Source organism: Gymnoscopelus braueri (genome assembly GCF_963280865.1).
Source record: "Gymnoscopelus braueri genome assembly, chromosome: 6".
Taxonomy (NCBI): Eukaryota; Metazoa; Chordata; class Actinopteri; order Myctophiformes; family Myctophidae; genus Gymnoscopelus; species Gymnoscopelus braueri.
The window spans coordinates 2,920,159-2,945,158 of record NC_137607.1 but is presented as its reverse complement, the minus strand read 5'-3'; the positions used below and the strand labels follow the sequence as shown (position 1 = coordinate 2,945,158).

Below are 25,000 nucleotides of genomic sequence, written 5' to 3'. Positions count from 1 at the left end.
TTTAAAGTGTAGGGTATCTATATGAATATTATATATTTCAAGACCATAGATAACATCTACCATAATACTCCCTTAAAATAAACATGATTATAACTTAATTGCAATTTGAGCAGAAACATATTCTACTGTTGTACTGGAGCATTGTCCAGGGTGTTTTAGGGAAGGGAGAAGAGTCTAGGACATGTGGAGCGTTGTCCAGGGTGTTTTAGAGAAGGGAGAAGAGTCTAGGACATATGGAGCGTTGTCCAGGGTGTATTAGGGAAGGGAGAAGAGTCTAGGACGCGTGGAGCGTTGTCCAGGGTGTTTTAGGGAAGGGAGAAGAGTGTAGGACGTGTGGAACGTTGTCCAGGGTTTTTTAGAGAAGAGAGAAGAGTGTAGGACGTGTAGAGCGTTGTCCAGGGTGTTTTAGAGAAGAGAGAAGAGTCTAGGACGTGTGGAGCGTTGTCCAGGGTGTTTTAGAGAAGAGAGAAGAGTGTAGGACGTGTAGAGCGTTGTCCAGAGTGTTTTAGAGAAGAAAGAAGAGTCTAGGACGTGTGGAGCGTTGTCCAGGGTGTTTTAGAGAAGAGAGAAGAGTCTAGGACGTGTGGAGCGTTGTCCAGGATGTTTTAGAGAAGAGAGAAGAGTCTAGGACCCGTGGAGCGTTGTCCAGGGTGTTTTAGAGAAGAGAGAAGAGTCTAGGACGTGTGGAGCGTTGTCCAGAGTGTTTTAGAGAAGAGAGAAGAGTCTAGGACTTGTGGAGCGTTGTCCAGAGTGTTTTAGAGAAGAGAGAAGAGTCTAGGACGTGTGGAGCGTTGTCCAGGGTGTTTTAGAGAAAAGAGAAGAGTCTAGGACGTGTGGAACGTTGTCCAGGGTTTTTTAGAGAAGAGAGAAGAGTGTAGGACGTGTAGAGCGTTGTCCAGGGTGTTTTAGAGAAGAGAGAAGAGTCTAGGACGTGTGGAGCGTTGTCCAGGGTGTTTTAGAGAAGAGAGAAGAGTGTAGGACGTGTAGAGCGTTGTCCAGAGTGTTTTAGAGAAGAGAGAAGAGTCTAGGACGTGTGGAGCGTTGTCCAGGGTGTTTTAGAGAAGAGAAAAGAGTCTAGGACGTGTGGAGCGTTGTCCAGGATGTTTTAGAGAAGAGAGAAGAGTCTAGGACCCGTGGAGCGTTGTCCAGGGTGTTTTAGAGAAGAGAGAAGAGTCTAGGACGTGTGGAGCGTTGTCCAGAGTGTTTTAGAGAAGAGAGAAGAGTCTAGGACTTGTGGAGCGTTGTCCAGAGTGTTTTAGAGAAGAGAGAAGAGTCTAGGACGTGTGGAGCGTTGTCCAGGGTGTTTTAGAGAAAAGAGAAGAGTCTAGGACGTGTAGAGCGTTGTCCAGAGTGTTTTAGAGAAGAGAGAAGAGTCTAGGACGTGTGGAGCGTTGTCCAGAGTGTTTTAGAGAAGAGAGAAGAGTCTAGGACGTGTGGAGCGTTGTCCAGGGTGTTTTAGAGAAGAGAGAAGAGTCTAGGACATGTGGAGCGTTGTCCAGAGTGTTTTAGAGAAGAGAGAAGAGTCTAGGACGTGTGGAGCGTTGTCCAGGGTGTTTTAGAGAAGGTTCGGACCAGTGTTGATTTCGTCGACTAAAACTATGACGAAAAATGTCTGTCGTCTACCTTTTTTCACGGAAACTAAATAAAAACTAAGCTATGATGACTAAAACTAAGACTAAATATATTGACAATTTCGTCAACGAATAAAAACTAGACCAAAATGTTTGGGAGGGATCTAGTGGAGAAGAGATCCAGTAGAACTAAGACAATTCATCAGACAAGTTGGGTGTCACAGACCGAGTTGGGTGTCACGGACCGAAAATAGTTGATCTACAAGCTCACAACGTGTCGCAGCGCGACACGTTGTGAGCTATTAGATCGGCTATTTTTGGTAGATTTTAGTTGACTAAAATCTTATGATATTTAGTCGACTAAAGCTAGATTAAAAGTAAACATTGCAGAAGACTAAAATATGACCTAAACTAAACAGAATTGTATTCAAAAAACTATGACTAAATCTAAATTTGCTGTCAAAATTAACAGTGGCTCGGTCAGCGCTCCTGTTCACAGCAGCAGTCGTTCCCATTCCAACACTATGTGACACAGAGTCACAGAGGAGTCCAGACCCCACAGCCAGAAGGCCGGGTACAGGGGCTCAGTGAAGGTTTGCTGGAAGGTGTGGATGAGGCTCATGGAGTCTTCAGACACTCTGTAGAAGGACAGGGACCCAGCGTTCCAGTCCAGATGCACCCCCACCCTGCGGGACAATGGACCTATAGTGCAGGGGGGGGAGAGAAGTACACGTTTTTACTCAAAGGAGCACTTCACCCATTTTCAACCGTATCTTCATATCGTAGCTGTCTGGTGGAAACCTTGTTCAAAGGAAACGATATTAACACATTGACCGCCAGAGGTTAATCTCATAATGTACTCACCAGTGCCAATGTTTTATTGTTGTTTTTTGTTTTTTCGCGTCGCCATAGACCTCGTTAAAATCCTTAAGATTGAGCTGTGCACTGTTTGTATACATCGCGGAGATCTCCCTGCGTCTACCAGTGAAAACCATGTGTCAAACGGAGCCGCCATGTTGTAGTTAGAAGAAAATGGCGTTTTAGTGTGCGCTTTAGAATGGAGGCCTAAGGGATCGGCAAAACGTGATCCCGAATAATTCCGTTTCCGGTGGTGTTACAATGAAATGTGCCGTATAGAAAATTGAAAAACGTTTTTTTTTTCGAAAGAAAGGAAAAAGCACCACAGTCCGTAGGCTACGGGATCGGCGCTTTACGGTTGGATTTATCGGCCCGTAGGCTACGGGCCTGGCGGTGGTAGTGTTAAAGGGATATTTCACTTTCAAATAAAATAAACATTAAAGGCCCGGGCGGCTGTCGTAGTGGTCCGCGCGTCGTGGGTTCGAATCCCAATCCCGACGACCTTTGCTGCCTGTCAATCCCCATATCTTTCTCCCCATTTCCGTCAGTCTACTGTATCTATCAATAAAAGACGAAAAAAGCCAAAAAATATATTTTAAAAGAGATGAATATTAAAATAAACATCAAAACAATATATAACAATAAATGAAAAAAGTACTGGAACAATCACGGCCCCTCAGGCATTAGAATGACCTTCTTATGCGTGAGGGGGCTGTGATTTTTCCATTACTTTTTTCATAAATTGAATGTATTTTTTATTCTAGGCGTTTATTTTTATTTGAAAGTGAAACTTCCCTTCAAGGTAGTATCATAATTTAAATATCTTGGAATCACACTAGACTCAAACATGTTAAAAATCTAGCCAACATAATACAATTCAATCTACGTACTTTCAGGCACATTAGACTATGGGTCCTATCTTGGGCACCGCCTTACCCATTATCCCTAAATGTATTAGCCATTTTTTACTATTTTACTATTTACTATTTAAAAAAAACTTTTTGAAATAGTTCAACTAGCCGATCTACATCGACACATTGTGAGCTTGTAGATCGGCTATTTGAACTATTTTAAAATGTTTTTCAAAATAGTAAAAAATAGGCAAAAAAAGTTTAGGGATAAGGGGTAAGGTTTAGGGATAAGGGGTAAGGTTTAGGGATAAGGGGTAAGGTTTAGGGATAAGGGGTAAGGTTTAGGGATAAGGGGTAAGGTTGAGGGATAAGGGGGAAGGTTTAGGGATAAGGGGTAAGGTTTAGGGATAAGGGGTAAGGTTTAGGGATAAGGGGTAAGGTTGAGGGATAAGGGGTAAGGTTTAGGGATAAGGGGTAAGGTTTAGGGATAAGGGGTAAGGTTTAGGGATAAGGGGTAAGGTTGAGGGATAAGGGGGAAGGTTTAGGGATAAGGGGTAAGGTTTAGGGATAAGGGGTAAGGTTTAGGGATAAGGTTTAGGGATAAGGGGTAAGGTTTAGGGATAAGGGGTAAGGTTTAGGGATAAGGGGTAAGGTTTAGGGATAAGGGGTAAGGTTTAGGGATAAGGGGTAAGGTTTAGGGATAAGGGGTAAGGTTTAGGGATAAGGGGTAAGGTTTAGGGATAAGGGGTAAGGTAGTTGTACTGACCTGGTGTAGAGGGTGTACTCCTGAGGTTGTTGTGACACGGGGTGTAGGAGTCGGGACGACACTCCACGCTCCACGAGTGTTGGTTGTGTCCGATCAGACACCCGTTGACGTCTCCGTCTCTGGAGATGCTGCTGTAGGCCACTCCTACAATTTACAACATAATGTTTGCATTTAACAGACACACTCTCACTCCCACAACGTACTTTGATTTGATAGGACCAATGTGACCAAATGGCTAACGTTTGACGTGACACAGGAACCCTTCATTTAACACATTGCCTGCCAAATAAATGATGTTTTCAGTGATTACGCTAGAGGGCGCTCTTCCGCAACCTATGAATGATCCCTTGACTGCGAGAGAAGGAATGGACAGATGTGAACTCATCGCGAAAAGATTCACTTCCGTCCACTCCTATGTTATGGAATGTAGAAAAACACATCTAGCTCGGATTTCTTCTTTTTTGGGGTGAAAACAAGCCATATTCAACTGCTGCCATATTCAACTGATTACAACGATCGCAGTAAAAAAAAATATGGTGGATAGACGAGACCCTCCCCCTCGCCCCAGACAGCCTTTGTTTACATCCGCGTCCACAACACGGCTTCCCTGGCTCTCCGTAGGTCGTCAAAAAAAGCAAAAAACGCTGGCAGAGGTGGATGAAGTGGTATAGGTTATAAAATGACGTGCATAGTTCCGTATCTTGATCAATAGGCTAGCATTAATGAAAAGGGGAAAGGGTGGTGCCCACCTATGTCGACCCCGCCTCCATTCCACTCCACCTCCCAGTAGAAGCGCTCCTGCCGAAGCCCCTCCCTGCAGAGGACCTGGGGGCAGCGCTGGAACCTCTCTGGGCGGGCCGGGTAGGCGTGGTCGATCCACTGGCGGACCGCCGTCCTGCCGTCATGTGACACGGCCAGCTCTGTGCTGGCCGTGTTGGGATCCAGGGTCACATAGCACGCATCTGACCACACAGTGGACAAGAGGATGTGGACAAGAGGATGTGGACAAGAGGATTTATACATCATTTATATAGATGGACTTATAGACATACATTATAGTGTAGGGATCCAGGGTCACATAGCACAATATAGATACATTCATAGACAGACAGACAGACAGACAGACAGACAGACAGACAGACAGACAGACAGACAGACAGACAGACAGACAGACAGACAGACAGACAGACAGACTTACATTGCTTCAGGGTCCAGAGGTTGTCTCCTGGCTGCTCACTGCAACAGACATGTCATTATCATTAACATGTTATTAACATGTATGATGCATTAACATGTTATTAACATGTATGATGCATTAACATGTTATTAACATGTATGATGCATTAACATGTTATTAACATGTATGATGCATTAACATGTTATTAACATGTATGATGCATTAACACATTGACTGCCAATCACGTAGATCTACGCGAACCGCTTTAAAGCCGCCACGTGCCAATCGCGTAGATCTACGTGAAGTGAAAAAAAAAAAAAATCCAATTTCACCCAAAGACCAAGGAGATATGATTAGTTGAAGATCTAGACTCCTATCCACTTCCTTGTTAACTTAAAACTTAAAAATGCTGTATTTCGGCTCCTGAGTACTTTTTTTTTTCCAATGAAAAACTCTGGCACTGGCTAAAAAATTATGAAATAATTCTGGCAGTCAATGTTAACATGTTATTAACATATATGATGTGTATTAATACGTTAGCAACAACAGCAGTGCAGTGAAACACACTCACCTCATGGTGGCGCTAAGTGGGTCACTGCCCACTAACAGTGTGGAAAGCATGGTGTTCACTGGGAGGGCTGTTAAGATGTCTTCTTCATCTTCCTCCTCCTCCTCTTCCATCAAACCCTCTGTGGAACCCTCAGCCTCCCGTCCTTTCCCAGTACAAACCAGTGCTTCCAGTGGACGTTCAGTACTGGTGTGTCCACCATCAGTCCAGACAGTCTGACGAGCATCTTCAGGTTCAGAAGAAGATGTTACCATCTCCCCTGCCTTCACCACACTGGACATACTGGGAGGAAGGGTTTTACTGGCTTCGTTCTTACTGGGAGGAAGGGTTTTACTGGCTTCGTTCTTACTGGGAGGAAGGGTTTTATTGGCTTCGTTCTTACTGGGAGGAAGGGTTTTACTGGCTTTGTTCTTACTGGGAGGAAGGGTTTTACTGGCTTCGTTCTTACTGGGAGGAAGGGTTTTACTGGCTTCGTTCTTACTGGGAGGAAGGGTTTTATTGGCTTCGTTCTTACTGGGAGGAAGGGTTTTACTGGCTTTGTTCTTACTGGGAGGATGGGTTTCACTGGCTTTGTTCTTACTGGGAGGAAGTGTTTTATTGGCGGTCTTTTCATTTCCTTCAGGGGGATTCATTCTCAGAGCTTTATTCCAGTTTTCTTTGGACTTTAAAGCCGTCTTCTCGTTCGTTTCTTCCGGAACACTTGTTTTATCGCCCCTCGGTCTCTCGCCTTCGTTCTCTGAAACTTCACTTCGGGAAACACGAAGTGAACTTCTAAAGAAACCCTCTCTGTCTTCCCGTGAGAGAGACCTTTTCGACCAGCCGCCACTCTGGTCTCTCTCTGCGTTGGAGGAGGCTTTTATTCTGAAGGCTTTGGTGATGCCACTGTCATCTCTCTCCGCGTTGGAGGAGGCTTTTATTCTGAAGGCGTTGATGAGGTCCTCTTTGGAAGGAATGGGAAGGAAGACGGCAGAAATGTCTTCCCTGCGTATCTTGAAGACGTTGGCCAGATCTTGCTTAGCGATGATGTCACCTTTAGACAGAGATGAGACAGCATTATAATTATGATTTATCATTAGTTTTTATAAGGTGACAGTTTTTTTGTAAAGCCAATTTTTTTTCAGTTAACTAAAATGCTTTTTTTTTTATTTTAGTTTGAGATTATCGCAATTATTTAGCATATACATTGCTTGATGCATGGCCTGTTTTGGCCATTAATGATTTAATCATGTATTTGTGTATTTAAGTTATTTAAGGTATAAGGTGTTTAAATTATTTGTCATATCTGCCCTGTGCATTTTTTGCTTACAAAGCCTAAACGGCAAACAGAAATGTATACGTTTTGGTTATAAATACCTTGGGAGACGGTGGACTTGTCCTCTCTGCGTATCTTGAAGACGTTGGCCAGATCCTCTTTAAACTGGTTGAAGTCCTCTTTGAGCAGAGCCAGCGGGTTGTTGGGGGACTTGTCCCTGTCCGCCGGGAGCTTTGTCTTCTGCTCTGATGTCCTCTCATTGTCCCTGTCCTTTGTCTTCTGCTCTGATGTCCTCTCATTGTCCCTGTCCTTTGTCTTCTGCTCTGATGTCCTCTCATTGTCCCTGTCCTTTGTCTTCTGCTCTGATGTTCTCTCATTGTCCCTGTCCTTTGTCTTCTGCTCTGATGTCCTCTCATTGTCCCTGTCCTTTGTCTTCTGCTCTGATGTCCTCTCATTGTCCCTGTCCTTTGTCTTCTGCTCTGATGTTCTCTCATTGTCCCTGTCCTTTGTCTTCTGCTCTGATGTCCTCTCATTGTCCCTGTCCTTTGTCTTCTGCTCTGATGTCCTCTCATTGTCCCTGTCCTTTGTCTTCTGCTCTGATGTTCTCTCATTGTCCCTGTCCTTTGTCTTCTGCTCTGATGTCCTCTCATTGTCCCTGTCCTTTGTCTTCTGCTCTGATGTCCTCTCATTGTCCCTGTCCTTTGTCTTCTGCTCTGATGTCCTCTCATGACGTTCCCGGGACAGGCCTGTGTTAAATCCTTCCGTAAAGTCGTCCATCGAAGCTTCCCTTGTACAAACGAGGACGTCTTGTCTCTTTCCGTCTGAGATGTCTGTGTGTGTCTGTGTGTCCATCACGTCCCCCTGGCCTGCTGTGTCCTCGTCCTCTGACAGACATGATGTCTCATCTCCACTGCTCAACACGTCTTTAAAAAGACTCATGTTTTAGGGAGGTCGTCCTTTGTGTTCGTTTAAAGTCCTTGTGTTGGTGCAGAAGCGCTTCGATCTTGATCTGATTTAAGTTTGCCAGGACCTTCAGAGAGAAACGTAGAAATAATTAGTGAATTCATAGCAGTAGAAACAGCTTGTTGCATCTTATAGACTAGCTATAGTGAGATGTAAACATGACAATTAGGTTATATTAGCACACACACACACACACACACACACACACACACACACACACACACACACACACACACACACACACACACACACACACACACACACACACAGAGCCAGGAACATGTCTTACTATTAGTCATCTTTAAACTGTCAACTGGAATAATTTTCTTAAAAAATAATACATAAAAACAAGCAACAACCTTATTTTTCTTCATTTGCAAGATTTCAGAAATGCCCACATAGTCTAGGAGGCACGTAGTGCTGCACTCTGTCCATTATTGTCAAATATAAACAGTGGTGTAAAGTAACTAAGTACATTTACTCAAGTACTGTTCTTAAGTACAATTTTGAGGTATTTTTATTTCAAATTTTCAGTACTTTTACTTCTACTCCACTACATCTCAGAAGCAAATATTGTACTTTTTCTCCACTATTATTTGGAAAATGTTGTTAGTTTCTCGATAGATGGATAGTTACTCGTAGATTTTGATTATTATTACAAAACATACATTAACCACTTCAGCCCTATATGAATACTTAGGCTATTTGAAAATAGCAGATCTACAAGCTCACAATGTGACACATTGTGAGCTTGTAGATCTGCTATTTTAAAAATATCTATATGAACTTGTGAAATGGGACGTTCTGCACAATCAGTACTTTCTACTTTTGGTACTTTAAGTACGTTTTGATGCCAATACTTTTGTACTTTTACTCAAGTCAATTTTGATTACCGCACTTTTACTTGTAACAGAGTATTTCTACACTGTAGTATGGATACTTTTACTTAATTTATAATAATAATAATAATAATAATAATAATAATAATAATAATAATAATAACGATAATAATAATAAAAACATGTATTTGTAATGCACTTTTCATTCACAAGGAATCTCAGAGTGCCACATGGTAACAACACATCATCGATCATAAGGTTAAAAAAAGTAAAAGATGCGAGTACTTTTTCCACCACTGCTTTAACGTACGCCTATGTAGAAATCGGAGTACTTCTTCAACACAAGCGGACCAAACACTTACCTTGTCAAAACCTCTGATCTCCAGACCTTCTCATTTGATGAGAAATCATTGTTTGATGAGATAAAACCTTTTTAAAGTCTGAGTTGACGATCGAATCCAGAAGAAGCAAAGAGCTGTGACATTTATATATCCGTGTGCGCTGTGTGTGTGTATGTGTGTGTTCTAGGCGGACTGTAGGTGTGTGTGTGTGTGTGTGTGTGTGTGTGTGTGTGTGTGTGTGTGTGTGTGTGTGTGTGTGTGTGTGTGTGTGTGTGTGTGTGTGTGTGTGTGTGTGTGTGTGTGTGTGTGTGTGTGCGCGTGTGCGTGTGTGTGTGGTTGACATTCCTTCATGCTGGTGAAAAGGTTCTCTCCCTGTCTGACTGGTTTGACTCCATTCTGTAATGACACAGTCACTGCTGTGTGTGTGTGTGTGTGTGTGTGTGTGTGTGTGTGTGTGTGTGTGTGTGTGTGTGTGTGTGTGTGTGTGTGTGTGTGTGTGTGTGTGTGTGTGTGTGTGTCTAACCGTATAGATTGAATAATCAATGTTTTTTTTATTGTCCAAGGTCATAGGTCAGATCAGTGGAGAATTCCATGATAGAAGGTTGTGGTTGGGGGAGGGGCTTACTATGCATAAATGATAAAAAACCAGTGTGAATAAAGTATTATATAGGCAACATTTCTGTTTAGTCAGATCAGTGAAGACTTAAACAATGAAACATGAATAAAATTAATATCTAAAATAAATACAAATGTAAAAAACATGTTCAAAACAGAGATCAGTGTAAAATAATGTATTTTTCATTTATTTATTTCAAATGTTTTGGTTCCAGATTGTTCAGATTAAACTGTATATCAGTGTGTCTGATCAAACTCTGTGACAGTGTGTGCACACACACACACGCACGCACGCACGCACGCACGCACGCACGCACGCACGCACGCACGCACGCACGCACGCACGCACGCACGCACGCACGCACACACACACACACACACACACACACACACACCACACGACACCACCCCCCCTCCAACGACCATACCCTCCTCTCTCTGTCCATCTGTCTGTCTGTCTGTCTGTCTGTCTGTCTGTCTGTCTGTCTGTCTGTCTGTCTGTCTGTCCATCTGTCTGTCTGTCTGTCTGTCTGTCTGTCTGTCTGTCTGTCTGTTTGTCTGTCTGTCTGTCTGTCTGTCTGTCCTGGGCCATAGTTTGGGAACCACTGCTACTAGGACATCATTTCCAAAATATGAATATAAATAAATATATATTATGAATGAATAAATAATACGGCCGCCAGTGTTAAAGGACAACTTCACCCATTTTGAACTTGTCTTCATATAACAGGTCTTCACTAATAATCATGATAATATGACATCATGTCTGTGTCTCAGCGGAGGGCTGTGGACACTTCAGAAACCTGTCTACCAGTGACATCGTCGATGGGGGATCCAAGCTAATAGAAACTGCAGGATTTCTATTCCTGGAAAGTTAGCATGCTATGATGGAAGACATTGTTCTCACGTTAATAAAAAAAGATATATATTGAAGAAGAAAAAAAAACTTCCTAACCATGATGTCACTGGTAGACTGAAGTGTCCACAGCCCTCCTATGAGACACAGACTGAGTAGAAACAAATGACACCATTGTATCATGAGCATTAGTGAGGATCTATTATATGAAGAATGGTTGAAAATGGGTGAAGTCGTCCTTTAATGCCTCACTTTGTCTCCCCCTAGTGGTCACTTTGTCACTAGTATGTACAGGCTGGACATTTCATTATGTCACCTATCTGCACACACACACACACACACACACACACACACACACACACACACACACACACACACACACACACACACACGTTACCATAGCGACGGGATGGATGGGCGGGGGGGGGGGGGGGGCTTTGATATACGATTCCCCCAGGAGTTGGGATGAAGCCAGTTCATTCATTAATATGCAAATGAAGCTGTCTGTCTGTCTGTCTGTCTGTCTGTCTGTCTGTCTGTCTGTCTGTCTGTCTGTCTGTCTGTCTGTCTGTCTGTCTCTGTCTGTCTTTCTGTGTGTCTCTCTCTCTCTCTCTCTCTCTCTCTCTCTCTCTCTCTCTCTCTCTCTCTCTCTCTCTCTCTCTCTCTCTCTCCCTCTCCCTCTCCCCTCCCCCCCTCTCTCTCTCTCTCCCCCCCTCTCTCTCTCTCTCTCTCTCTCTCTCTCTCTCTCTCTCTCTCTCTCTCTCCCCCTCCCTCTCTCTCTCTCTCCCTCTCCCCCCCCCTCTCGCTCTCTCTCTCCCCCCCCCCCTCTCTCTCTCTCTCTCTCTCTCTCTCTCTCTCTCTCTCTCTCTCTCTCTCTCTCTCTCTCTCTCTCTCTCTCATTCTTTGAGGATTTTCCAGTCACTTTTGTTATCAAACATGTAATAAATATAGCAGCACATTTTCAAAGGTATTTGAAATGTACACAGAAAATAATAGGTATTTAAACATAGTGTAGCTCTGTTCATACTGTATGTATTTAAACGTAGTGTAGCTCTGTTCACACTGTATGTACAGTAGTTTTATGTGGAGGTGGACAGGGTACAGGCACTGCATGATGGCCTTTACACCACTCTAAATGACACACCCAAAGAAGCCTTGAATTCATGGAGATGTGTTTGTGTTTGTCGCATTCCTGATCATTTGACCCATGGAGGTAGAAGACTCAAAGAGAGAGAGGGGGGTCTAGTATAAAGGAGGGGGGTCTAGTATAAAGGAGGGGGGTCTAGGAGGGAGGTCTAGTATAAACTGGCCCCGGTCCAGTTCAACCCCTGCGCCCGTGGGTTGGAAACCCCTAGCAAGCATCAGATGTAGGTCAGACAGTGTTTTCTGCTGTTCTTCAGGAATGGACTGAATTAAAACATTACATTAAAAGTTAATGTTCCTTCAAAGAGCTTCTCTGACCCAATGGCTTCATAGAATATAATAATATATAATGTTATATCCCTTTATAATATTAGTCAAAAATCAATAAATAGACTATATTTCATTTGATAAGTATAGTTTAAGATTTGACTGGGCAACTAAAAATCTAAAAAAGAATAAAGAATAATAATTAGAAAAACTAAAAACAATTATGTAATAAAAAAATACTTGATTTAATCAGACAAGTGCATCAAACACATAAACCTTAACGTTCTGGGTATAAAACTGTCTTATAATCCAGAGCTAATCTTTACAATGTAATTGCAGATGTATGTTAACCACATTATAACACTACTCTGGGTCAATACTCATGTCTCCCTTATGTATATACTGATACAGAGGACCCCTGGGGGTCCCTAGACCTCACTTTGAGAACCACTTGACATTAAACCCACCTGCATGTGTGTCTCTGTTAGATCTCTGCTGCTGCCACGCCATCTGCTGGTGACTCTGAGAATGCATCCTCTGCAGCCACTGGCCTGGAGACTGCAGGAGATGGAGGGAGCAAGGTACGCACACACTGATAATGAGATGGTGTTACACAGTTTATTGTGTCCTTACAGAATGAGATGGTGTTATACAGTGTATTGTGACCTCACAGGTAGAGAATGAGATGGTGTTATACAGTATTGTGTGTCCTCATATACAGGTAGAGAGGGTGTTATACAGTATGTTGTGAGCCTACATGTAGAGATGGTGTTATACAGTTTATTTTGACCTCACAGGTAGAGATGGTGTTATACAGTATGTTGTGTCCTGATATACAGGAATAGAGGGTGTTATACAGTTTATTGTGACCTCACAGGTAGAGAATGAGCTGGTGTTATACAGTATTTTGTGTCCCTACAGGTAGAGATGGTGTTATACAGTATGTTGTGTCCTCATATACAGGTAGAGAGGGTGTTATACAGTATGTTGTGTCCTCATATACAGGTAGAGATGGTGTTATACAGTATGTTGTGTCCTCATATACAGGTAGAGAGGGTGTTATACAGTATTTTGTGTCCTCATATACAGGTAGAGATGGTGTTATACAGTATGTTGTGTCCTCATATACAGGTAGAGAGGGTGTTATACAGTAGTTTGTGTCCTCATACAGGTACAGATGGTGTTATACAGTATGTTGTGTCCTCATATACAGGTAGATATGGTGTTATACAGTATTTTGTGTCCTCATACAGGTACAGATGGTGTTATACAGTATGTTGTGTCCTCATATACAGGTAGAGAGGGTGTTATACAGTATGTTGTGTCCTCATACAGGTAGAGAGGGTGTTATACAGTATTTTGTGTCCTCATACAGGTACAGATGGTGTTATACAGTATGTTGTGTCCTCAAATACAGGTAGAGAGGGTGTTATACAGTATTTTGTGTCCTCATACAGGTACAGATGGTGTTATACAGTATGTTGTGTCCTCATATACAGGTACAGATAGTGTTATACAGTATTTTGTGTCCTCATACAGGTACAGATGGTGTTATACAGTATTGTGTGTCCTCATACAGGTAGAGATGGTGTTCTGGCTGCTGTCCATGCTGGCCAACAGGGACAAAGAGGACATGTCCCGCACGCTGCTGGCCATGTCCAGCTCTCAGGACAGCTGCGTCGCCATGCGCAAGTCTGGCTGCGTGCCGCTGCTGGTGCAGATCCTCCACGAAGCCCCGGGGGGCGCCGGAGAGTCCGGCGGAGGCAATGGTAATAGGACCTGCCACAATTGTTATATAATCACATGATTGCAATTATTTATCTCGTTTCCATTCGTCTGTCTTAAGTTAATTCCATTCAGTTCAACATCTAGTCCTATTTTAGTTTGAAAAACTTTTTAAAATAGTGAAAATAGCTCAATACATCAACATGTTGTGAGCTCGTAGATGGTCTATTTGAACTACTTTGAAATGTTTTTCAAAATTGTGAAAAAATACCTAAAACATTTAGGCATAAGGGGTAAGGCGGCACGCAAGATAGGGCCCTGTGTGACAAATAAAGGTTGATTGATCCCCCCCCCCCCCCTATAGGCACGGCGGGGGGCTGCAGCCGCGAGGCCAAGTCGCGCGCCAGCGCGGCGCTCCACAACATCGTGTACGCCCAGCCGGACGAGGGCCAGGGCCGCCGCGAGATGAGGGTCCTTCACCTCATGGAGCAGATCAGGACCCACTGTGACAGCGGCTGGGAGTGGATGGAGACCCAGGCCTCTGCTGCCGCTGCCGCTGCCGGGACCCCCACCGCTGGACGGGCCGGGACCACCACCACCGGTCAGTTAGGGGGGCAGCAGGGGTTTCTCAAACTTTTCAGGCAGTGACCCACCATAATAATCACATTTGAACTGGGGACCCCCCATAATAATCACATTTGAACTGGGGACCCCCCATAATAATCACATTTGAACTGGGGACCCCCCATAATAATCACATTTCAACTGGGGACCCCCCATAATAATCACATTTGAACTGGGGACCCCCCATAATAATCACATTTGAACTGGGGACCCCCCATAATAATCACATTTGAACTGGGGACCCCCCATAATAATCACATTTCAACTGGGGACCCCCCATAATAATCACATTTGAACTGGGGACCCCCCATAATAATCACATTTGAACTGGGGACCCCCAAAATAATCATGTTTGAACTAGGGACCCCCCAAAATAATCACATTTGAACTGGGGACCCCCATAATAATCACATTTGAACTGGGGCATAATAATCATATTTGATCTGGGGACCCCCCACCCTGACAAGCACTTGGAATTGTAGGAGTTGAGGCATTACATTTAGTTTGACTCGGTTCCACAGATAAACATTTTTACGGGATTAATGGACTATGACGTCAAAGTCCAGGGGCCAATTAATCGCAGCATTTTTTTAGGCTAATTATTCAGAAAACCCCAGACCACAGAAAATCCACTGAAAGTTCAAAGTTCAAGGTGTTTTGGTTGTAATTGAGGTCATAAAAAAAAAAATGTTGTTAATTCATCACACGTTCTTTTGTAAATTTGGGTCCCGGGCCGAGACCCCAAAATGTATCTTTTATGTCTTGAGCCGTTCTGTTCTGTCCTGTTCTTTCTCTTCCAACACCCTGTCAATTCACCTTGTCCTCTCCTCTCCTTCCATGTCACCTTGTCCTCTCCTCTCCTTCCATGGCCGGGTTCCTCTGACGGTTCCCCTCCAGACATCCCAGAGCCGGTGGACCCTCAGATCTGCCAGGCCATGTGTGCCGTGATGAAGCTGTCCTTCGAGGAGGAGTACCGCCGGGCCATGAACGAACTGGGTGGGTCCTTCTACTTTGACATTTTTCAATGCTCTTATGTGTTGGTACTAGTCATGGCTGCCAGTTCCCACTTAATGTTATGTGGGAGTTCTGACTGCTCCAGACCGTACTGGATCACTGCTAGCTTGCATAACGTCTTTAGACTAGGACTTAAGTCTAAGACATACAGGTGATCAAGTGTTGTTTTGTCTCCTCCAAAGAGGATGAAACGATCTCCCACCATGTAACAGCACATCCCATACATCTGAGACAGGCCTTTCACCTTTGGTTCAACCTTCTTCCAGGAGAAGGTCTCTGGACTGAATTTCCACACACCATTTAAGTAGATATTATCGTTCCAGCCACCACATATGTACAGCTCTCCATTGTAGGCAAAGGCTGAATGATACCTGCGTCTGTCTGGAAGAAGCTGTGCAGAAGGCGTGCTCAGCCAGCAGTTGGTCTCTGTGTCAAACACTCTGATGGTGTTTGAGTACTTCTCCCACTTGCCTGTCCAGCCTCCAAATACAAACATCTTTGTCCCGATGATGGTGGCAGAGTGACGTGATGAAGCTGGTGGTGTAGTGCCTCCGGTGTTAATTAAAGAACAGACCATTGTGGTGGTGTCCAACTTGTAGATGTCATTAGTGTATCCTTTCCGGGTCTGTCCTCCATGAATATACATGACCTTCTCCAAGACAGAGGCTGAGTGGCCGTACCTCTCCTCTGGAACAGTCCCAGAGATAAAGGGTTTGAACCATCTGTGAGTGTCGACATTAAAGGCATGAAGCAGGTTGCAGTAAGGACACCCTCCAAAGATGTAGATGATATCTTCTATCAGCACAGCTGTGAGGTCCCAGCGCATGGAGGGAACTTCAAGGGGACGCTCTCCTCTTCCAGGTGTGACTGGGGTCAACTTCACCCAGCGCAAGGACACTGTGTTGAAGACAAAAACCTCAGTCTGATCACTAACGTTTTTCTTTCCGAAGGCGTAAACCTCCTTCCCCACCACCACAGCTGCATAGACCAATCCATGTCGTGCTCCTTTCAGATGTAGAAACATTTCACACGTCAGCCAGGCCTCCAGTCAGTGTCAGTGAGTGAATCAGTGTCAGTGAGTCGCTTTCAGTGGAAGTTCCTAGAAACAAATGACAATTTGTTCTCTTGAAAGTTCATCTTAAAGGACAATTAACATGGATGACGTTGTGATGTCATTGCGTGATGATGTTATTATGAGGACACGATGACATTAATTAAACTGAATGGCCTTTTAGCAAAAACTATGTTGAAATGTTTTGCTTTTTGATTTGTTCGTCAGTAATTCTGATATCAGTACTAGGAGAGTTATCTCCATATTTGGGCATATCGAGGGTCAATCACCCTTAGTGTTGTGGCCAATCACATTAACTGAGACAGGGTCTAATAAAGGTGTGGTGTGGATTTCTGAAATCCTATTGACGTCATCAGTGTTGCCGAAATACGGAGAGAGGGCGGGACGTCAATGAGATATTATGTAGATTTTTTTTACTGACTGCCCTATAAAGCCAAATGGGTTATCAATATATAAGTGATGTTGCACTAATTGCATATCTGTTCTTGAGGTAATAGTTCATCCCCCGAACATCACGAAGGCTGATTTGACCTTTGAGACAAAATGAAGGAGTCAGTTTCTAAAAATGTTGTGACTGCTCTATGGTTTCGCGGGGCAACATAGCGCTCACAGGCAACGTTTATTGACATGTGCAACGTTCGCATCGACCAACCGTTGCTGTGCTTGAACGTCCCGTCATCTGTGTTATCAGCACAAACAGCTTAACTGAAACAGCGTAAACAGGGACTTCTCATGGTTTTGGTAACGATTCGACGTCGGGTCGTAAATGACCGGATTGACACAACCCTTTAGGAGTGACGTCGACGATGTCACAACGACAACGTCGCTCATCTCCAAACATGGGCGCGGTTTAAATGCAACAGCAGTGACACTCACTCCCTCACTACGTTTAGGGTTGTGAGTTAAATCCCACTGTGAACAACCAAAGTGTTTTAGTTATTTTCTGTTTCATCTTCTGAAAGCCATCTTCATCTTCATCATCTTATCATCGATGCTTGTACCCCGCTGTCTCTTTTTTGGGGGGCTCACATTTTTCTTTCTTTCTTTCTTTCTTTCTATATTTTTGGGGTGGTGGGGGGGGCTATAATAAGTTTATGTGATTTCTTATCAGCTGTGGTTGGTAGTCATGGCTGCCAGTTCCCACTTAATGTTGTGTGGGAGTTCTAACTGCTCCAGACCATACTGAATCACTGCAAGCTTGCATAACGTCTTGAGGCTAGGACTCAAGTCTAAGACATACAGGTCATCGGGTGTTTTCCATTCTGCAAGGAGGATGATACGATCTCCCACCATGCAACAGCACATCCCATACATCTGAGACAGACCTTTCCCCTTTGGCTCAACCTTCTTCCAGGAGAAGGTCTCTGGACTGAATTTCCACACATCATTTAAGTAGTTATTGTTAAAGCCTGGCTGGAAGCCACCACATATGTACAGCTCTCCACTGTAGTTAAAGGATGAATGACCGTAGCGTCCTACTGGAGGATGCTTTGCAGAAGGCGTGTTCAGCCAGCAGTCGGTCTCTGTGTCAAACACTCTGATGGTGTTTGAGTACTTCTCCCGCTTGCCCGTCCTGCCTCCAAATACAAACATCTTTGTCCCGATGATGGTGGCAGAGTGACGTGATGAAGCTGGTGGTGCAGTGCCTCTGGTGTTAATTAAAGACCAGACCATTGTGGTGGTTTCCAATTTGTAGATGTCATTAGTGTATCCTATCCAGGTCTGTCCTCCATGAATATACATGACCTTCTCCAACACAGAGGCTGAGTGGCCGTACCTCTCCTCTGGAACTGTCCCAGAGATAAAGGGTTTGAACCATCTGTGAGTGTCGACATCAAAGGCATGAAGCAGGTTGCAGTAAGGACACCCTCCAAAGATGTAGATGATATATTTTATTAGCACAGCTGTGAGGCCCCAGTGCATGGAGGGAACTTCAAGGGGACGCTCTCCTCTTACAGGTGTCGCTGGGGTCAACTTCACCCAGCGCAAAGACACTGTGTTGAAGGTAAAAACCTCAGCCTGATCACTAACGTCGTTTTCTCCGAAGATGTACACCTCGTTCCCCAACGACACAGCTGTATGGACCAATCCATGTCGTTCTCCTTTCAGATGTAGCGTCCAGCGAAACATTTCACACGTCAGCCAGGCCTCCAGTCAGTGTCAGTGAGTGAATCAGTGTCAGTGAGTCGCTTTCAGTGGAAGTTCCTAGAAACAAATGACACTTTGTTCTCTTGAAAGTTAATCTTAAAGGACAATTAACGCGGATGACGTTGTGATGTCATTGCATGATGATGTTATTATGAGGACACAATGACATTAATTAAACTGAATGGCCTTTTAGCAAAAACTATGTTGAAATGTTTTGCTTTTTGATTTGTTCGTCAGTAATTCTGATGTCAGTACTAGGACAGTTATCTCCATATTTGGGTATATCGAGGGTCAATCACCCTTAGTGTTGTGGCCAATCACATTAACCGAGACAGGGTCTAATAAAGGTGTGGTGTGGATTTCTGAAATCCTATTGATGACGTCATCAGTGTTGCCCAAATACGGAGAGAGGGCGGGACGTCAATGAGATATTATGTATCTAGTTTTCACTGACTGCCCTATGAAGCCAAACATGTCATCAGTATATAAGTGATGTTGCATTAATTGCTTATCTGTTCTTGAGGTAATGGTTCATCCCCCGAACATCACAAAGGCTGATTTGACCTTTGAGACAAAATGAACGAGTCAGTGTGTCCAACAATGTTGTGTCTGCACTATGGCTTCGCAGGGCAACATAGCGCTCACACGCAACGTTTATTGACATGTGCAACGTTCGCATCAATCAACCGTTACTGTGCTTGAACGTCCCGTCATCTGTGTTATCAGCACAAATAGCTTAGCTGAAACAGCGTAAACATGGACTTCTCATGGTTTTGGTAACGATTCGACGTCGGGTCGTAAATGACCGGATTAACACAACCCTTTAGGCGTGACGTCAATGATGTCACAACGACAACGTCGCTCATTTCCAAACATGGGCGCGGTTTAAATGCAACAGCAGTCACACTCACTCCCTCACTACGTTCAAATCCCACTGTGAACAACCAAAGTGTTTTAGTTTTTTTCTGTTTCATCTTCTGAAAGACATCTTCATCTTCATCATCTTGTCATCGATGCTTGTACCCCGTTGTCACGTTTTTTTGGGGGGCTCACATTTTTCTTTCTTTCTTTCTATATTTTTGGGGTGGTGGGGGGGGCTATAATAGGTGTATGTGATTTCTTATCAGCTGTGGTTGGTAGTCATGGCTGCCAGTTCCCACTTAATGTTGTGTGGGAGTTCTAACTGCTCCAGACCATACTGAATCACTGCAAGCTTGCATAACGTCTTGAGGCTAGGACTTAAGTCTAAGACATACAGGTCATCGGGTGTTTTCCATTCTGCAAGGAGGAAGATACGATCTCCCACCATGCAACAGCACATCCCATACATCTGAGACAGACCTTTCCCCTTTGGCTCAACCTTCGTCCAGGAGAAGGTCCCTGGACTGAATTTCCACACATCATTTAAGTAGTTATTTATAAAGCCTGGTTGGAAGCCACCACATATGTACAGCTCTCCATTGTAGGCAAAGGATGAATGACCGTAGCGTCCTACTGGAGGATGCTTTGCAGAAGGTGTGTTCAGCCAGCAGTCGGTCTCTGTGTCAAACACTCTGATGGTGTTGTAGTACTGACCCGACTGGCCCGTCCAGCCTCCAAATACAAACATCTTTGTCCCGATGATGGTGGCAGAGTGACGTGATCAGAATCAGAATCAGAATCAGTTTTATTGTCACATCACAGGTTTACAAGTAAAAAAAGTGGGTGAAATTATTTTTTGTACATCGTTCCCATCGCAACGTTAGTTTCCATAGAAAGAAGAGGGGGGGGAGAAGAAGAGGGTGGGGGGTAAGTGGGAAGGAGATCAAAACAAGAGAGCAACAGAAGGCCAGACAAGTTATCTACATATTTACAAATTACCTGAGATAATAAAAACTAAACTAAGGTGCCTGAGCATAGCAGCAATGTATTGTATACTGTGCATGTTATACTTATACTGTGCATGATAGACAATGGACGTTAAGGTGCTTAGAGGAAAAGGAGCACAATAAAAAAGACCAAAAAAAGTCAGTGCGTTATACAAGGGATTAAGGTGCAAAAGGTCAGTGCGTGTCCACCTAGAGTGGACCGACCCTAGTATAATCCGCAGGTAGCTCCATGAGGGAGTGCAACAAAAAGTCATTTGTACCTGGTGTAGTCCACAGGTGTGTCCGAGGGGGGGCTAAAGTCCAAGTCATTGTCCCTGGTATAATCCACAGGTGTGTTCAGGAAGAGCCAGAAAAGTCTGCGCTGCCTGTTGTCAGGCTGCTGAACAAGGCCTATGCCTCATTCAGGCTTATGCCCCATGATGAAGCAGGAGGTGGAGTACCTTTGGTGTTAATTAAAGACCAGACCATTGTGGTGGTTTCCAACTTGTAGATGTCATTAGTGTATCCTTTCCGGGTCTGTCCTCCATGAATATACATGACCTTCTCCAAGACAGAGGCTGAGTGGCCGTACCTCTCCTCTGGAACAGTCCCAGAGATAAAGGGTTTGAACCATCTGTGAGTGTCGACATCAAAGGCATGAAGCAGGTTGCAGTAAGGCCACCCTCCCCAGATGTAGATGATATCTTCTACTAGCACAGCTGTGAGGCCCCAGCGCATGGAGGGAAGTTCAAGGGGACGTTCTTCTCTTCCAGGTGTCACTGGGGTCAACTTCACCCAGCGAAAAGACACTGTGTTGTAGATGAAAACCTCAGTCGGTTCACTAACGTTTTTCTTTCCGAAGGCGTAAACTTCCTTCCCCACCACCACAGCTGCATAGACCAATCCATGTCGTTCTCCTTTCAGATGTAGCGTCCAGCGAAACATTTCACACGTCAGCCAGGCCTCCAGTCAGTGTCAGTGAGTGAATCAGTGTCAGTGAGCGAATCAGTGTCAGTGAGTCGCTTTCAGTGGAAGGTCCTAGAAACAAATGACACTTTGTTCTCTTGAAAGTTAATCTTAAAGGACAATTAACGCGGATGACGTTGTGATGTCATTGCATGATGATGTTATTATGAGGACACAATGACATTAATTAAACTGAATGGCCTTTTAGCAAAAACTATGTTGAAATGTTTTGCTTTTTGATTTGTTCGTCGGTAATTCAGATGTCAGTACTAGGACAGTTATCTCCATATTTGGGTATATCGAGGGTCAATCACCCTTAGTGTTGTGGCCAATCACATTAACCGAGACAGGGTCTAATAAAGGTGTGGTGTGGATTTCTGAAATCCTATTGATGACGTCATCAGTGTTGCCCAAATACGGAGAGAGGGCGGGACGTCAATGAGATATTATGTATCTAATTTTCACTGACTGCCCTATGAAGCCAAACATGTCATCAGTATATAAGTGATGTTGCATTAATTGCTTATCTGTTCTTGAGGTAATGGTTCATCCCCCGAACATCACAAAGGCTGATTTGACCTTTGAGACAAAATGAACGAGTCAGTGTGTCCAACAATGTTTTGTCTGCACTATGGCTTCGCAGGGCAACATAGCGCTCACACGCAACGTTTATTGACATGTGCAACGTTCGCATCAATCAACCGTTACTGTGCTTGAACGTCCCGTCATCTGTGTTATCAGCACAAATAGCTTAGCTGAAACAGCGTAAACAGGGACTTCTCATGGTTTTGGTAACGATTCGACGTCGGGTCGTAAATGACCGGATTAACACAACCCTTTAGGCGTGACGTCAATGATGTCACAACGACAACGTCGCTCATTTCCAAACATGGGCGCGGTTTAAATGCAACAGCAGTCACACTCACTCCCTCACTACGTTCAAATCCCACTGTGAACAACCAAAGTGTTTTAGTTCTTTTCTGTTTCATCTTCTGAAAGACATCTTCATCTTCATCATCTTGTCATCGATGCTTGTACCCCGTTGTCACGTTTTTTTGGGGGGCTCACATTTTTCTTTCTTTCTTTCTATATTTTTGGGGTGGTGGGGGGGGGCTATAATAGGTGTATGTGTTTTCTTATCAGCTGTGGTTGGTAGTCATGGCTGCCAGTTCCCACTTAATGTTGTGTGGGAGTTCTAACTGCTCCAGACCATACTGAATCACTGCAAGCTTGCATAACGTCTTGAGGCTAGGACTTAAGTCTAAGACATACAGGTCATCGGGTGTTTTCCATTCTGCAAGGAGGAAGATACGATCTCCCACCATGCAACAGCACATCCCATACATCTGAGACAGACCTTTCCCCTTTGGCTCAACCTTCGTCCAGGAGAAGGTCCCTGGACTGAATTTCCACACATCATTTAAGTAGTTATTTATAAAGCCTGGTTGGAAGCCACCACATATGTACAGCTCTCCATTGTAGGCAAAGGATGAATGACCGTAGCGTCCTACTGGAGGATGCTTTGCAGAAGGTGTGTTCAGCCAGCAGTCGGTCTCTGTGTCAAACACTCTGATGGTGTTGTAGTACTGACCCGACTGGCCCGTCCAGCCTCCAAATACAAACATCTTTGTCCCGATGATGGTGGCAGAGTGACGTGATGAAGCAGGAGGTGGAGTACCTCTGGTGTTAATTAAAGAACAGACCATTGTGGTGGTTTCCAACTTGTAGATGTCATTAGTGTATCCTTTCCGGGTCTGTCCTCCATGAATATACATGACCTTCTCCAAGACAGAGGCTGAGTGGCCGTACCTCTCCTCTGGAACAGTCCCAGAGATAAAGGGTTTGAACCATCTGTGAGTGTCGACATCAAAGGCATGAAGCAGGTTGCAGTAAGGCCACCCTCCCCAGATGTAGATGATATCTTCTATTAGCACAGCTGTGAGGCCCCAGCGCATGGAGGGAAGTTCAAGGGGACGTTCTCCTCTTCCAGGTGTCACTGGGGTCAACTTCACCCAGCGCAAAGACACGGTGTTGTAGATGAAAACCTCAGTCGGTTCACTAACGTTTTTCTTTACGAAGGCGTAAACCTCCTTCCCCACCACCACAGCTGCATAGACCAATCCATGTCGTTCTCCTTTCAGATGTAGCGTCCAGCGAAACATTTCACACGTCAGCCAGGCCTCCAGTCAGTGTCAGTGAGTGAATCAGTGTCAGTGAGTCGCTTTCAGTGGAAGTTCCTAGAAACAAATGACAATTTGTTCTCTTGAAAGTTCATCTTAAAGGACAATTAACATGGATGACGTTGTGATGTCATTGCGTGATGATGTTATTATGAGGACACAATGACATTAATTAAACTGAATGGCCTTTTAGCAAAAACTATGTTGAAATGTTTTGCTTTTTGATTTGTTCGTCAGTAATTCTGATATCAGTACTAGGAGAGCTATCTCCATATTTGGGCATATCGAGGGTCAATCACCCTTAGTGTTGTGGCCAATCACATTAACTGAGACAGGGTCTAATAAAGGTGTGGTGTGGATTTCTGAAATCTTATTGAAGACATCAGTCATCAGTGTTGCCCAAATACGGAGAGAGGGCGGGACGTCAATGAGATATTATGTAGAATTTTTTTACTGACTGCCCTATAAAGCCAAATGGGTTATCAGTATATAAGTGATGTTGCACTAATTGCTTATCTGTTCTTGAGGTAATAGTTCATCCCCCCAACATCACGAGGGCTGATTTGACCTTTGAGACAAGATGAGAGTCAGTGTGTCTAAAAATGTTGTGACTGCTCTATGGCTTCGCAGGGCAACATAGCGCTCACACGCAACGTTTATTGACATGTGCAACGTTCGCATCGATCAACCGTTGCTGTGCTTGAACGTCCCGCCGTCTGTGTTATCAGCACAAATAGCTTAGCTGAAACAACGTAAACATGGACTCCTCATGGTTTTGGTAACGATTGGATGTGGGGCCGTAAATGGGAACGCTGGATTCTCACTCATTGCAGCAGAAAGCTAGTGGGAGAGTGAGAGGCCAGTGTGTGAAGATGTTTGTTACCACGTTGCTTATTTCTAACCTAAAATGTTTTCGGATACATATTTTAGCAGTGGTGGAAAAAGTACTCAAATGTTTTACTTAAAGTCCGGAATTAAACATTTACTTGACTAAAAGTACAAAAGTATTGGTATGAAAATGTACAAAACTAAAAGTAGCCTACTAAAATGTTAGAAAATAGTAGATCTACAAGCTCACAACGCAACGCTATGCGACACGTTGTGAGCTTGTAGATCAGCTATTTTCAAATAGCCTAGTTATAAAATACGGCTAAAGTGGTTAATGTATGTTTTATAATGTAATATTATTTATATCTGCAAAGTAACTAAAGTTTTCAAAAAAATAGAGTGCAGTAAAAGTACAATATTTGCCTCTGAGATGTAGTAGAGTAGAAGTAAAATTATAGACATTTGGAAATACGCAGATAAAGTAAAAGTACCTCAAATTGTACTTAAGTACAGTACTTGAGTAAATGTA

At 43.9% G+C, this 25,000-nt stretch overlaps 2 protein-coding genes across 2 annotated transcripts in view; one reads left to right on the top strand and one right to left on the bottom strand.

The window, feature by feature from the left end:
- The window catches only part of apc2 (APC regulator of WNT signaling pathway 2), a gene marked incomplete at both ends in the record, with an annotated part of 74,196 nt that overhangs the window by 18,004 nt on the left and 31,192 nt on the right, over nt 1–25,000 (top strand). Inside the window, 4 exons of the mRNA XM_080429920.1 lie at nt 12,556–12,648; nt 13,647–13,836; nt 14,157–14,393; nt 15,314–15,412. Coding sequence (XP_080286046.1) covers nt 12,556–12,648; nt 13,647–13,836; nt 14,157–14,393; nt 15,314–15,412 — 619 coding nt within the window. The remainder of the gene's footprint in view (nt 1–12,555; nt 12,649–13,646; nt 13,837–14,156; nt 14,394–15,313; nt 15,413–25,000) is intronic.
- On the bottom strand, nt 1,374–9,307 carry LOC308087383 (uncharacterized protein). The gene is made up of 7 exons (XM_080431180.1): nt 9,208–9,307; nt 7,145–8,073; nt 5,795–6,821; nt 5,245–5,282; nt 4,796–5,008; nt 4,047–4,190; nt 1,374–2,273 (listed from the first exon to the last, which is right to left on the bottom strand). The coding sequence occupies exons 2-7, from the start codon at nt 7,980–7,982 to the stop codon at nt 2,065–2,067; spliced, it is 2,469 nt and encodes an 822-aa protein (XP_080287306.1). The 5' UTR covers nt 7,983–8,073; nt 9,208–9,307; the 3' UTR covers nt 1,374–2,064.